This window comes from Polypterus senegalus, chromosome 9 (assembly GCF_016835505.1).
Source record: "Polypterus senegalus isolate Bchr_013 chromosome 9, ASM1683550v1, whole genome shotgun sequence".
Taxonomy (NCBI): Eukaryota; Metazoa; Chordata; class Cladistia; order Polypteriformes; family Polypteridae; genus Polypterus; species Polypterus senegalus.
In genome coordinates, this window is record NC_053162.1 from 175,892,123 (window position 1) to 175,906,473 (window position 14,351).

Here is a 14,351-nt window from a genome sequence, read left to right on the forward strand (position 1 = left end):
ACACAACTATTCAGAACCCATTGCTATGCCATTTGAAATTTGGCTCAGGTGTATCACTGAAATGCGGCCTTAATGAAAACCTGCTCCAAGGAATTCTGCACCTCAGACTCACATTCCAACAGGACAAGACGAGGGACAACTCTGGGAATGTTCTGGAGTAGACCAAGCCAAAGCTTGGACTTGAGCCCAACAGTACATGTCTGGAAATAGCCATCCACCGAGTCCATCGGTCTCAGTGTGAAAGGATCTGCAGAGCAGAATGGTAGAAAATTCCCAAATCCATGTGTGAAATGACACCTTTTACTGGCCAATTGAAAAAAAGATTACAATATGCAAGCTTTCGAGGCAACTCGGGCAAGATGTGAAGAAAGGGCCGGAGTTGCCTCAAAAGCTTGCACATTGTAGTCTTTTCAGTTGGACAATAAAATGTGTCACTTTGCTTGACATCTCACTACATTCATAATGGCTAACATGGTACAACACCCTAGTACTACAAATCCATGTGTGTGAAGCTTGCATCGTGCCCAAGACGACTCTGTGCTGAAACTGCGGTTAATGGTCTCAAATCTATCCTGACAGAGTTTGAAAGGGTCTCCAGAGCAGAATGGTAGGAAATTCCCAAATCCAACTTTGTGACAGACCCAAGACGCCAGGGCTGGAGTTGCTTCAACTGAGTAAAGGGTTAAAATACATTTGTTAATGGGATGAGTCAGGTTTTTTGTTTATAATTTACAAAAACTTCATAAAATCACTTTGTCATTTTGGGTTTTCAAGTTTTCCATGATGATGGAAAATAATTTAAATGATTCTACCACAAGACTGCAATGTAACAAAATGTACAAAGTGATAGCAGCTGCACCTCTGAATCTATGCAAATCCACAGCATCCAACATCCGTTTCACAACAGGCATCATTATACGTTCAATACTTTTAAGATGGTACTCCCCATAAAAGGAGACTATCTACTATAGGGTGGTCCAGATCTAATTATGCAATTTTCATTACGCTATAACTTAATTACATAGAAAATCACCCGAAAAATCCCATACCATTGAGAAATGTGCAAACTGACGAAATGAAGAATTGTCTTTGCCCCGAACTGGAATCATCCCCGCATAAATCAAAGTCATCCACACGATCTGGATCTGCATAGTTAGATCTGGACCACCCTGTATATAATAAAACACTAAGGATGCGTGTGTACTGTATGTCCAGTAACTCAGAGCAATGTGATTGGTCAGTTTGCCTTTGGTTATGTGATTGAGAAGGGTAGACACACAAGGAGAATTTGCATAGGAGGCACCCAGAGTGTTCTTCAAAAACAGAAGTATAAAGTGGACAGGAGGTGAGAAAGGCGCCTCTGAAGAAATTGGGAGAATTGGACGAGCAGGCCTTACACACACCATCAGTTATGAGAGGTTCAGACACATGCAAGGATACAGATGAGAGATGCTGAAGGAAGCTGTACAGCAAGATACATATTTTTAATTCTATTATCTGTCTTGGACAGGAACCATAGCTAGTTAATGAATAAAACATTTTAAAGACAATATGATGAAAAGAAAGACGGCATGGGGAGCACAAAACTCCACGTTGAACATACAAGCAGGTGTGAGAGTTCAGCATGAATTAACTGCACTTGAAGGCAGCCCATACTGTGTCAGATACGAGGATGGCTTCAATGGAACGCTGGCTATTTCACCAGTTTCTTTGGTAAACTAGCTGTTCAACATGGGAGACTTAAGTTTTTGTAGAAAGGGGGACAATGTGGACCTTCCTCTTTTTAACCATAGCTGGCTGCAATGCACACTGACTAAGATTTAGAGAATGTCATTGCACAGAGAAGTCCTTTTAAGTGAAAGTCATGGATAGATTATGGTTAACAAAAAAAACCCAAGCAGGAGGCAGATACCAGAAAAAGCAAAATCTGCTTTATTTTTTTTATTTAAATAAGGAAAATTCTTTCATACGGAAAGAGCTAATACAATCACATATTTGAAAGGATAAACAACAGGTACCGGCAAAAAAAAGCGAGCTGCAAAGCTACAAGATCAGACCGACAAGAAAGACTAGTCCAACCGGAATTGGGGTTTGGGGGTCCGTGAGAGAGTGGAAATAACCAAAACTCAAAGGCCAAGCTAATAAAATAAAAAATGCCACAAAGACCCAAAAAGCTAATACAGCAAAATATCCATCGTCTGCCCTTTCAAATATCAGTCTACACAGACAGAAAGAAAACAAACAAAAAAAAAAAAAACAAAAAAGCTGAAGTGTGATATGGAGACATTTACAATCTCTGAATGCAATTTGAAATTGAGACGTAAAGGAGAAGTTATTTTAGGTCTGTTCATTCAGATAGCTCCAAGGCAATTTAAATTAGTAAAAATATGCCTCCAAGTTAACTTTGAAAAGAAGCACTGCATCTTGAAAACAACACAGGTTTCTGTATTAAACCTTTATAATTTAGATATACAATTAAAAACACAATACACAATATGGCTGCTGAACAATCAAGCATGTCAAGTTATTAAATATTAAAAAAAAAAAAGCCTAAACAAAGTTTTAAGTCTTTGTAAAACAGAAGAATCAAATAGAATACATTTATGAAAGTGAGACTTGCAATATTTTATTTATATATTATATATAGCGCTCAGTGAAACATGTTTAGGACAACACATCCAGCACATAAATAACTAGTGTTTAATTTGAATTTGTTGAAGAGTTTGGGAAAAGGAGAGAGAGATGTAAAAAGTGCAACAGCTGGTCCTTTGTGTCAATAGGTTAGCAATACGGTTTGCTATGTCCGGGGCTGGGTGTGGACATGAAACCACCCCCCACCAGATCTCTAGTCAAAGATGCAGTGTCCTTTTCCAAGCTATAGATAGCAAGCAACTGTAACTTCAGGAGGCTCATAGTCTGACATATAACCATGCTGTTGCTTGCATTTTACTTGATTCCCAGGTAGCATTCCATTTTCTCTTGACTCCAACTGTATTCGCTTAATATTCTGCAAGGTTTAAAGTCCAAAATGAATAAGCGATCGATCAAAAAACTGCAAGCAGTCTCCTCAGTCTGAAGAAAAGTCATTATGGTTTAAACAGAATGGGTTTAATAAAAAAAACAAATTGGATGCTGAAAGACGTTACAGGCATATTTCCCCCTTGACAACACATAAAGGGAAATCCTGCTGCCTTGGCTGAACAAGTGCTGCTATTAACCTCTTGGAAAGACAAAGAAAAATCTTTTACCACAATTTACTCCATTATGAAGGCAGCTGCCTCCTTCAGCCAATGGTATACAGAGCCAGCAATAATTATAATAAAAAGTGCGACAATTACCAGTTAAAAAGGCCTTACAATCTGCTTTTGTGGGCCTTGACCTTCAACACTTGAGAAACAGCACTTATGCTTATATATTTTACATACAAATACCAATATTAAAATCTGGTTATTAACCACAAGTCAAAAATGGGGGAAAAAACAAAACAAAGGCTCTTGAGGGGAAAACCTAAATAAAGTCAAACCTGTTCTTTAGCATCTATCCAAACATATCTGTGTTCTATCCAGCATCGCCACGAAGAAATCAAATGTGTTGACAAAGCAAAACAAGACTTATCACCTAGTGCTTGAAACATCACTGCAAAAACTGCCGGTCCCAGGTTCAATTACTTTGAAAAGCACCTCAAAAACAATGAAGTGCAGCCAAGAGAGAACAGTTCAAACCTAGGCTTCTCTGCAAACAAAATAATCCCACCATGCCCAACCTGCCCCCACAAAAATAAGCCCGCTAGGATTTCAGTTACAGAAATATTTGAATTTATCTAAGCACAGTCTGAATACATTTCACAAGCAGTGGAAAAAAAATCTACATTTGTAACAGGTTTAGTTGAATTTCTAGCTCCAATCATATTTATACAGTGTTTCCCCAAGTCACAATCTGATATGTTCTGCAATATAGCAATAAAGTGGACCTGTGAACAATGACCTCTTAACAAATGCAGAGTATTTAAAAAGTTCTTTAAAAGTAAATTCTAAAATTTGAGGAACACTGCATGATGGCAGCCAGAAAATTTTAAATAGGATAAGGATTGTTTTAAAAACAAAAAAATAGGTTACAGTTTAACTTTATTTTTAACGGTTCTCTTTGATATTAGATACATTTCTACTGCAGCTTATCCTCTTCACAAGCTTTGTGCTACAGTGGAACACTTTTGTTTTGAAAGGCTTTGAAAAGAATTACAAAATCCACATTTGAACGGATTTAGACTAATAAATAACATGAACCAAGTAGTCTGCTTTTTGTTTACACCATGTACATTAATACAATGTCTCAAGTTTAAATTTGGGTCAGTTCCCATGGATACCGTGCCCGCAGGCGAACAAATGCTGAACTGAATCTTGTGTGATTTGGTTCATGGAGGTTTTGCATTCAGCCATCTGAAAAAGCCATAAGCAGAGCTGCCTCCTGCAAGTTAAGCTTTGCCTTCCTCAACCTTGATAGCTTGCGGTTTGATTGCCCCTGTGCGGACTGGTTTCATTTGTCCCGAAGTTGGAGGTTCCTGTATTTTTGACATCCCAGATTGTCCTTTTCCTTCTCCTGAAGGTTGCAGAACCTCTCGTTGCTTCATCTTAAAAAGAATTAAAATACTTAAACACAATTTTTAACTGTATTTCATACACCAGAAATGAACACAAAATAATCAATTAGCTACTATACTGTATATGTAAATGACATTAGAAATTAATCTTGTAAAAATGTAAATAAGCAAAAGAAAATGTTGACTCAGAATTACAAGTTGTGATTTTTGGTATAGTACATCAACAACAAAAGAAAGGATTTTAATGGGACAAACTTCCTGTACCATTTCTGTGTTAAAGAGGAGTATTACCTGCCTGTATTTAGAATTGTTGGCAGCTCACCTTCATTGCCTCCTCTGACCCCTTAGCTGAGTCTGTGCTATTAGCTGGGGATATGGAAGCAGGTGGCTCACGGCATGGGTTCTGGTACTGAGGTGGCCGGATGATGACAGCAGGTGCAAGGGGTGCCTTGTTTATCTGCATCACTGGCCTTTGAATGGGGCTTGGAAAGGTACCAGAACTTGGGGGCCGCATATGCATCATCATGCCACTCTGAGGTGGTGCAACCTAGGAGCAACATGAAAGTAATTAAGTCAAGTACAGAGGGGCTCCTTCCAATCAGAGGAGCAATCTACTAACTGGACTTTTCTATATTATACATAATACCAAAAAGCGGCTCTAAAAAACATGACACTGATGCATATGTCCTAATAAACATTAACTGAGAATGAAAACACAAGAGTTTTGTAAGGACACGTACATTTTGTTTTTTTGTAATCAAGGGCAACCAAGAATAAAAATCTGTTATAAACAGTTGATTGTCACTGGAAAAAAATGGGGGACGGAAGAGTTTGAAATTAAAAAGATAAACAATAAATGTGAACCTCTGGAAACATGGTTGACAACTTTTTATGCAAAGCTATACAGTCATTGGTTTAAGAACTGGGTTGTATTTTATCTATTTGTAATTTCAAATATTACAACTATACCAGATATTTCACACAATTGTCTGATTCTTTCCATTAAATAGTTCAACATATTCTGTGGATATCTTTCTCCTCAATTTGTGTAAACACTAATAAGTAGGACTGGGTAGCAGCACTGATGTCTAGATTGGATTCAATACTGATTTTACCTTGACTGAATTAGCATGCACTTATATATTTGAAGTGGTGGCTTTTTTAGAAATTACTTAACCATGCACGGAGAATGTTAATATAATGTTGCAAATTTCAGTAACACTTTATTTGAAGAGTGTCTACATAGTGATTTCATAACATATGCAGAAGCATGGAATGACATTTCAGAAGAAATACTTCATTAGTAATGAATAGTTAACATCAATATTTAGAAAATGTAGAACAAAATAGCATTGCTTAAAAAAAACCAAAAACTTTCACAGCACTGCACTCATTCAAAATTCACCATGATTTAACTAACATATGTATACCATGTCAGAGTTCAGTCATTTTATGGAGGCTACTTCCTTTAATGTAATGCAATGGCTTCTGCTTTATAAAACATCAGTAACATCTTGCGATTATAAAATAACCAAATATTGCTTTTCAAATGTTACTCAAAAACATTTGTGTGTTATGAATCTCCATGTAAAACACCCCTCAACTAAACTGTTAGCCAATCTTTTTCCCCTATTGGACATTTAAAATAACCTTAAATTAGTGCTGATGCTTGTTGACAGCTGCATTAAATGAATGAAACATAAGAAAAAAGAACTGGCCATCATGATTGATAACGCCACTACTGTGGAGCTACTTCAAGTTGGCCGCTTTATGTCGCAGGCAGCTCTGAAAATTCCAACAATTGCCTGTGTGCTTTCCCAAGTTGCATTGCAAACTTTTTTCCATAGTAGTAGTACAGCTAGCCACGTGCTTAAAGAGAATCAAAGTTTATTGGACTTGTCACAACACAAATTTGTGACTGATGCAGTCACACATGCCATGCAGCATGCTTGTCAAAACACATCCGCCACAGGTACCCTGTTGTTTTTAAGTGTGCGACTGTTATACAGGAATCTGATGCCTTGGATGTTCAGCTGTCCACACATCAGATTTAAGTGTTGAAAAGGCTGATTTCCATTAACAGAGGACACACCGTTTTAAGCAAGATAGTAAAGTAGTGCTTCCATAGAAAGCCTTAACAGGCACATTAGTGACATCTACTGGATCGGAAGCCAAAAAACAAAGATAAGTAAAAATCTACATATAGTAATCAAGCAGGATAGAGATTCACAAGATTGATCTTGTGACTTTAAGAACTGATATTGAATTGTTTAAACAACAAATAGTGATTAATTAGAAAATCTGAATTTTTACCTAGGCCTACTCAGCCTGCATAAGCACCCATTCTTTGAAGTCGAACACTTTAGGACAGGTGACATTTTTTACTCAAATATTAAATTGTAACAATCTCTTTAAAGTCAATGGGAATACACAGTATAAGTACATTTTCAAAAAGGTGTATTGCTTTTCAACCCTCAAGAACCATTGAATCTTGGAAGATAATGCATTGAGATATAATAGTGGCACTTTTAAAAAAAAAAAAAAAAAAAAAAAAAGAAAGATGTTAATGTACACCAGAAATATTGCAAAACATCATGCTTTCAAAGTCCTACAGGTATATCTATGACGGCCTCTGAAAACTCCCCACAGGACAACTGTGAATGGTTATGGTGTTGTTCACTTGTTACAACAGAAAAAAAATATTTCTGCACTCGGGTATAAATATCATATACTGTATAAAAAAGTTCGTTTAAAATCTTTTCTAACCATTAATTGCCATTCAGAGAAAGGAACAGAGCTTTTAAAGAGAAGTAGTAATAGAAGGATCTTTGTACCAAGGCACCACTGGTACTGCAATTAATAAATTCTGCGCAGACGATATACTTCAACAATTAAATTTTTTTCAAAAAACAGATCTCTTCTCAAAAAAAAAAAAACCCACTGCTAAAAAAGAACTGTGATTAAAAATATAACATCTCTGTTGCTAAGTGAAGGATAGACCCGACACATTTAGTCTAATGTCAATACCCACTGAAGGCACAACTGACTGCTTGTTTGTAACTCCAATTAGGAGTCCAGGGGGGCAGTACAAGACTCGGCATTAACCATTATCTTTGTGTCGGAAACTGTACTAAACTATAATCTAACAAAATGCTTCTTTCTTGCAAAAGAGTTCAATATGCTTTTAGATTTATACTGCTCATGAAACCTTTGTAAACAGGGAAAAATGTTATATTTTAGAAAGATTTACATGAAATTAAAGTCAACTAGTATCCACTGTACTTTATACTAAACATCAGCTTTAATACAAGTTATCTATTGTTTAAAAAAAAAAAACAAACAAACTCAATGGGATATTTTTTTTTTTTACCTGTTGAGCATAGTGTCCAGGGAGGGAACCCACATTTGCTGCTCCTCCAGGTCCAGAAGGTTTTCCACTGGGACTAGCAGAACCAGGCCTAGGCAGAAAAAAAACGCTTGAGAAAAGAAAAAGGAAAAAGAAATTGGAAAAAAATCTTAATGCTTCTGAATACCGAAGGTAAAAAAAAAAAAAAAAAAACAACAAAAAACAACCAACCAACAAACAAACAAAAAAAAAAAAAAAAAACACAAGCTAGGTTTCAAAAGACCTAACTGTTTCATTTTGTGGAGAACTTTCCCAATCCCTGCAATGTAACAGAACATCAAGCTTACCTATACGAGTTGGGTGTTGGAGCAGATCCTGAAGAAATTCCAGGGGAATGGCTCTGCTTATCAGAAAACTGAAAACCTTTCATATCCATCTGAGATGTCTGCAAATTGAAAAGCATTTTTCAAAAAAGTATATATACACACACATTCCAAACTATAAAATATCAATTTCAAAGCAGTGACATATTTTAAGAACACCTCCTTTTTAAAATGAAAGTAAAAAATAAAAACAAACATTTTTTAAGTAACTAAGATCCAGCTCATGCCAGATAACCTTGCAAACATCTATACCACCAATCCATCCACACCAACATGTAATCCTAATTAAAAAGGTCCACAGTATTTACAGGATGAAAAACAATTCACATGTCATTTTATTTTAGTAAAAACAAAGATTAGTTGCTGCTTGTGGCACAATCTGAAATTTTCCAGGTTCAAACAGTAGTTTCTGCAAACTATGACTTTTCACAAACCATACCACGGTAACTCCCAAGAAAAACATTGCTGCATCAGCAGTCAAACTTCACTCATGACCTTCAGTTTCAATTTACAAGTTTATGGTAAAAATGAGTCAAATATTTAAAATAATGACTGCTTCGAGAGGCATTAACAATATACTTTAACAAATGCATTTTCTAACTACAACAGGTTTTCATTGACCTGAACCTGATGCGTAACAAACATTACAAGCTTAAAAAAAAACACTGCAACAGAGGCAACTGTTTTATGATATTAAAAAATATTTTTGAGAAGACTGCCCCGTCTCGTGTGTTTATATTCAGGAATTTTTTACAGTGGGTTAAAAAGCACATCTGCACAATCATCAGCTACACTTTATCTATGGAAAGAATGGTATGTTGTTGTGAATTGTTTTTTACAGGAACTACACTTAAATAAAGCCACTACAAGCAAAATTAGCACGGGCAGAATAAGGTGGTGTACAGATGCGACTCACCTCCCGGTTTCCTGGCAGGACTGCCGTTTGTGATGTTGGAGGTATGAGCCTACGAGGGGCACCAACAGGCAAATTTTGGCCCTGCTGGAGCTGAATGGACTGGGGTAAAATTAAATGTTGCTGTGCAGAACCATACCGTAGCTGTGATCCAGGCAGAGGCATTGTTACCTAAAACAAAACAGTCCATTATGAGCAGAGTGCTTCAGTTGTAGAATTTACTTTAATGACAACATATACTGCAGATTTTACAAAAAGTAAACTTTTCCTGAAAAAATGAAGATGTGCTCTTTATACAAGGTTTTGCACAATCTTCAAATAAAACTACTATATAAAAGGATAAAAAATACATGGTCTACACTTTATATCAATAACTTGCATTATTGCTTTATTTAAAAAAACCAAACACTACTACAGCTATGGGTAGTTTTCACTATTCTTGCATACTGCTGAAATCTAAAATTTTAACATTAGCTAGGTTCATGTAATAACTTGACACTTTTTTTTTTTTTAAAAAATGCTTTGGTAGCACAATGAAAGCAATGATTTGAGCAATTAACCAACCAAGATGGCAATAATATGTATGTAGCTGGTTTACACGAACAAGATATATTAGTTACACTGAAACTTCTACATCAGGTGCTGGAGTGTATGAAATCAAATGAATTAAGTCTAACTGGTACATAGCACACCAACCACGCTAGACACAGATTAAGTTGTTACACCAGTTCAAATTCAGTCATTCATTGAGTTTTAAAAGGCATACTCTATGCCTACATTAATAAACTCAGAATGATCAAAGCCTAACAACCTCTTTTCCTAACACAACAGAATTTTAACTACCTGAATTAGTTGTGAATCCATTAACTGTGATGTCCCCATTCCCGCAGCTTGGTTCATCTGCCCATCATACACTAGTGCCTGGCTGCCATTCATAGGCTGGTAGTGTGATCCGGATTGTGGTTTGACCATTTCTGAAGGCTGCATACCAGGGAATGCTGAAAAGTGACCTTTCAGAGGGGCTGTGCCTGGCAGAACCATGGGACTGGGCATAAAGACTTGGGATCTGAAGATTTACAAAAAAGATGAACATAGAAATGAGTTTTAATTAATTACCAAAACGTTAATGTTAAAAATACTTATATAGAAAGCTATTATTAATCTTGAGGTAATGCGGGGAGGGGGTACAAGAGGGAAAGCACTCATAACACTGTTTACAAATACTAAGCATACAAACCTGAAGGGTGGGATGGAGCTAAACATTTCTTGAGACTGAGAAACTGGAAGACCTCCCCTCAGTCCAAGCTGGGCCTGTGCTTGGATGGAAGTGTGAAGTGAAAGTGGGATTTGCTGAGCTGCTGCAGCCTGTAAAAATGTTTAGAACAAACAAGGTGAAAACATTTAGGACTCAAATCATGTGTGCACTAGATAGTTTAATATTTAACTAATTAAATTCAATTAATTAATTTAATATTTTCCAGCTCTGAGGCATTTCTTGTTTGCAATGGAGATAAACAGGTTGACAGAGGAGATTAGACAGGAGTCCCCATGGACTGTGATGTTTAAGGATGACACTGATCGGTAGCGAGTTGAGAAGACCCTGGAGAGACGGAGATATGCTCTAGACAGGAGAAGAATGAAGGTCAGTAGGAACAAGATAGAATACATGTGTATGAATGAGACAAGTCATAGGAATGGCGAGGATGCAGGGAGTAGAGCTGGCGAAGGTGGAGGAGTGTAAATACTTGGGTTCAACAGTACAGAGTATCAGGGAGGGTGGAAGAGAGGTGAAGAACAGAGCACAGGCAGGGTGGAGAAGAGTGTCAGAAGTGATTTGTGACAAACTGTTACTAGCTAGAATGAACGTCTACACAACGGTACTAAGACCAGTAATGTTTATATGGGTTGGAGACGAGGGCACTGACAAAAAGTCAGAGGACAAAGCTGGCGGTGATAGAATTAAAGACTTTAAGAATAGCACGTGGTGCGTCAAAGATGGACAGGATAAGGAACGTGTACATTACAGGGTCAGCTCAGGCTGGATAGTTTGGAGACAGAGGGATGTGACTGGCTTGGTTTGGACATGTACAGAGGATTGATGTTTGGGAGAAGGAGGCTAAGGACAGAACTGGCAGGAAAGAGGAAGTTTATGGATTTGGTTGGGGGGGGGAGAGAGAGAGAGAGAGAGAGATATAGAGACTGTAGTGACCCCTAACTGGAGCAGCCAAAAAAAAGATTTAAAGTTTGTGTATGAGAGCTTGATCAACAAGGCATTATGCAGTGAAAACATTAGTTTAAAAGAAGATTTGTTAGCTTTAAAAGTAAAAAAAAAAATTTTTAGATACTGTTTATGTTTTATTGTAAAATTCAAGGCTGATCAAATATCCATATGCATGGTAATATTCAATAAACAAATTCGACTAAACTACTATTTGGATACACAGGGAATGAACAGCACAAAAGCATAGCCCTGTTTCCCCAGATTCTTGAATTCCTCCCACAAAACATGCCAAGGGACAGTGTTGTGTTTTTCCAAATCTACAAAACAAATATATAGACTGGGTTATCATACTTCCACGTATGCTCCAGCAATATTGCTAGGTAGAAGAGTAGGTCTACTGTTTCATGGTCAGAATGGAATCCACATTGAGGTTGAGATACAAAAGAAACAACCACTGGATGAAGTCTCCCCACCAACACCCTGGCACAGATTTTACCTAAAAGGTAGAGGACGGTGATCCCTGTACAGCTGGAACACACGGATCAGCTTTCTTAAATATGGGGACCACCACAACAGTCTGCAATTCCAGTGTCATGTGATACTGAATGGGCTTTAGCCATGCAATCACAATAGCTAGTTTTTTTTCAATATCTGTTCAGATCTCCTCCATTTTTGCAGCCTTATCACCACCACAGTGACTCTGGCAACAGTGTGGTGATCACTGACCACCAGAGGAGTCCAGTGATTCCTCCAGATAAAACAGCATGCCCACCAAGCTAAGAAGTTCCTCAAAGTTTTCCTTCCATTGCTTGAGAATTAACCCAGAAAAGACCAGCACCTCTCCGTCCCTGTTTAACACAGTCTGGGCAAGGTCATGCCTTACCCTTTCCGGGGCTTTTGAACAGTTTGCCAGGACAGCCTCAAGGCCCTCTGATAGTCTTTCCATAGCCTCCCCAAACTCCTCTAATGCTCAAGCTTTTGCTTCAGACTTAAGAAGGTGGCCTTTAGGTAAAAGCTTACTCTCAACCTGACTTGGTTAAGAGGTACAGACAGGCTTAGAGAACTGCTTCCAGAAGTGTTTATGGAAGTAAGAGAATACTTATTTTGCAATAAAATGTACAAATATTTAAGTTATTAGAAGATGTAAAATGAAAAGGATTATTTATTTTGCAAAGCAGGGTATTCTGTATGATAACACAGTTGATTACAAAATTTAGCATGCTTAATGGAAGTTTGATGAAAATACTTTTCTAGAGGAATGTTACCTGTTGATAGTTCTGCTGCTGAGGCATTGTGGGAGGGACCAGGCGAGGTTGGCTTGGGTAGACATGACCATCCAGATAAAGAGGAGGAAGGTGACTGCCTGTAGTTTTTATAAAAAAAGAAATTGTTTGCAACCGGAAGTTCAATACAGAGCATAATCTGTAGCACCACCCAAAATGTTATAAAAATACAGGGCTAAACGAATTAACAGGTTTTTTTTTAACCCAAATTGAACATCAAATAAGTTGCTCAAAGTTACACCATTTCATTGCAGTGGTAGAAACCAGACCAGTGAGAGCACCTTAGACTATATGATATTGCTTAACTAAAGGACCTTAACATCCTGCCAAGATGTGCAGATTACCTGGAAGGCTTTTTCTTTTTTGCCAATGTAACAAAAATAACCGGTCTTGTATGAAAAGAAATTAACTAGGATGTACACTAAATTGTTGCATCATATACACAACCACTTCAAAAAACAGCAGCAAACTTTAACACACACATATACATATATATATTGATCTAATTCGATGATGATGATGTGTATGTCTGTGTGTGTCACTGTTGCGTGAGGATTGACTAGGGCTAACGCAGCTGGATGGAAAAATACCAAAATCGAAACTTAAGCCTATTATGAGTTGATGACAACTGATTAGTTTTTGAACTGGAAGCAGTCTTTTAAAACAAAGCCTGATGCCTTCTTTTTCTGGTGACTCCCCTGCTTCTCCCATCCAGGCTATGCACCAGGGGAGTCAACCTACATGCAGCCGAGCTTCTTTACTGTACTGGTCTGGTGACATTTCTGATCCCTGGCTCTGCCCACCCAGACAGAGACTTGGGCTCCCCAATGACCAGGACGCTCAAGCTGGGGCTTCCACTTCCCAAGTCCCCGACTCCCGCTGTGGCGAGCCAACCTTCTCCCAATCACTCTTGCACCAAACAAGTGCTCAGCAGGAGCGACCACTACCGTCGGCCCTCAGGTGCCCGCCAAAACACCCCACTCGGGCTTGCCTCTCCCAGCAAACTGCAATCAGCACGAGCCTTCGCTCGCTCGCACGCGCTCTCCTACACCGGCTTTTTTCTTCTTGCTTCATTCCACCTTCAGGTTTTTTTTTCCTGCCCCCTCGTGCTTCAATGATATGATCCGGGGATGTGGATCAGGTGTGGCAATCAGCAGCTCCCGGCAACAATTACGGATGAGGACGACTCCTCACCTGTGCACTTAAGCGAGGACCGCCCGCATCACGAATTCCCCCGGGAACCGCTTCCGGGCACACTACCACACCCCCTCTCTAAGCCGCGAAGGCGGTGATCATTTCAAAAGTGGCCATTTTGACTTGAGCTGTGGACCTGCCAACACCACAGTCGGATGTGGACTAAACAACTATTTACTGCAAATGCAGTTGAGCTAAAGTTGTTGCTGGAGGTGGCAACACGAATAATTTGCTGCACCATCTTAGTTCCATACATTCATGGTACTCCAAAACATGTCTCCAGCTAAGATTGGCACCCTCCACATCCTCAGGTAAAACTGAAAAAGCTAGAGGACACTCAAGTCAGACGTCACTTGTAAATGCATTTGCTGGAGGTACTGCCTACGACAAAAAAAAAAATCAAGCGGTGGGTTG

At 38.4% G+C, this 14,351-nt stretch overlaps 1 protein-coding gene across 7 annotated transcripts in view; it reads right to left on the reverse strand.

Moving 5' to 3' along the window:
• Positions 1-1,909: 1,909 nt before the first annotated feature.
• The window catches only part of prrc2b (proline-rich coiled-coil 2B), a 72,304-nt gene continuing 59,862 nt past the window's right edge, over positions 1,910-14,351 (reverse strand). For 2 of the 7 annotated variants that reach the window (XM_039764379.1, XM_039764380.1), the window contains exons 26-33: positions 12,726-12,823; positions 10,477-10,604; positions 10,083-10,305; positions 9,243-9,410; positions 8,291-8,388; positions 7,968-8,073; positions 4,920-5,144; positions 1,910-4,627 (exon numbers count right to left, since the gene is read on the reverse strand). In XM_039764379.1, coding sequence (XP_039620313.1) covers positions 4,472-4,627; positions 4,920-5,144; positions 7,968-8,073; positions 8,291-8,388; positions 9,243-9,410; positions 10,083-10,305; positions 10,477-10,604; positions 12,726-12,823 — 1,202 coding nt within the window. In that variant the 3' untranslated portion in view covers positions 1,910-4,471. Of the gene's footprint in view, positions 4,628-4,888; positions 5,145-7,967; positions 8,074-8,290; positions 8,389-9,242; positions 9,411-10,082; positions 10,306-10,476; positions 10,605-12,725; positions 12,824-14,351 lie in introns of all 7 variants that reach the window. The other 5 variants (XM_039764381.1, XM_039764383.1, XM_039764382.1 and 2 more) reach the window with 5 other exon arrangements.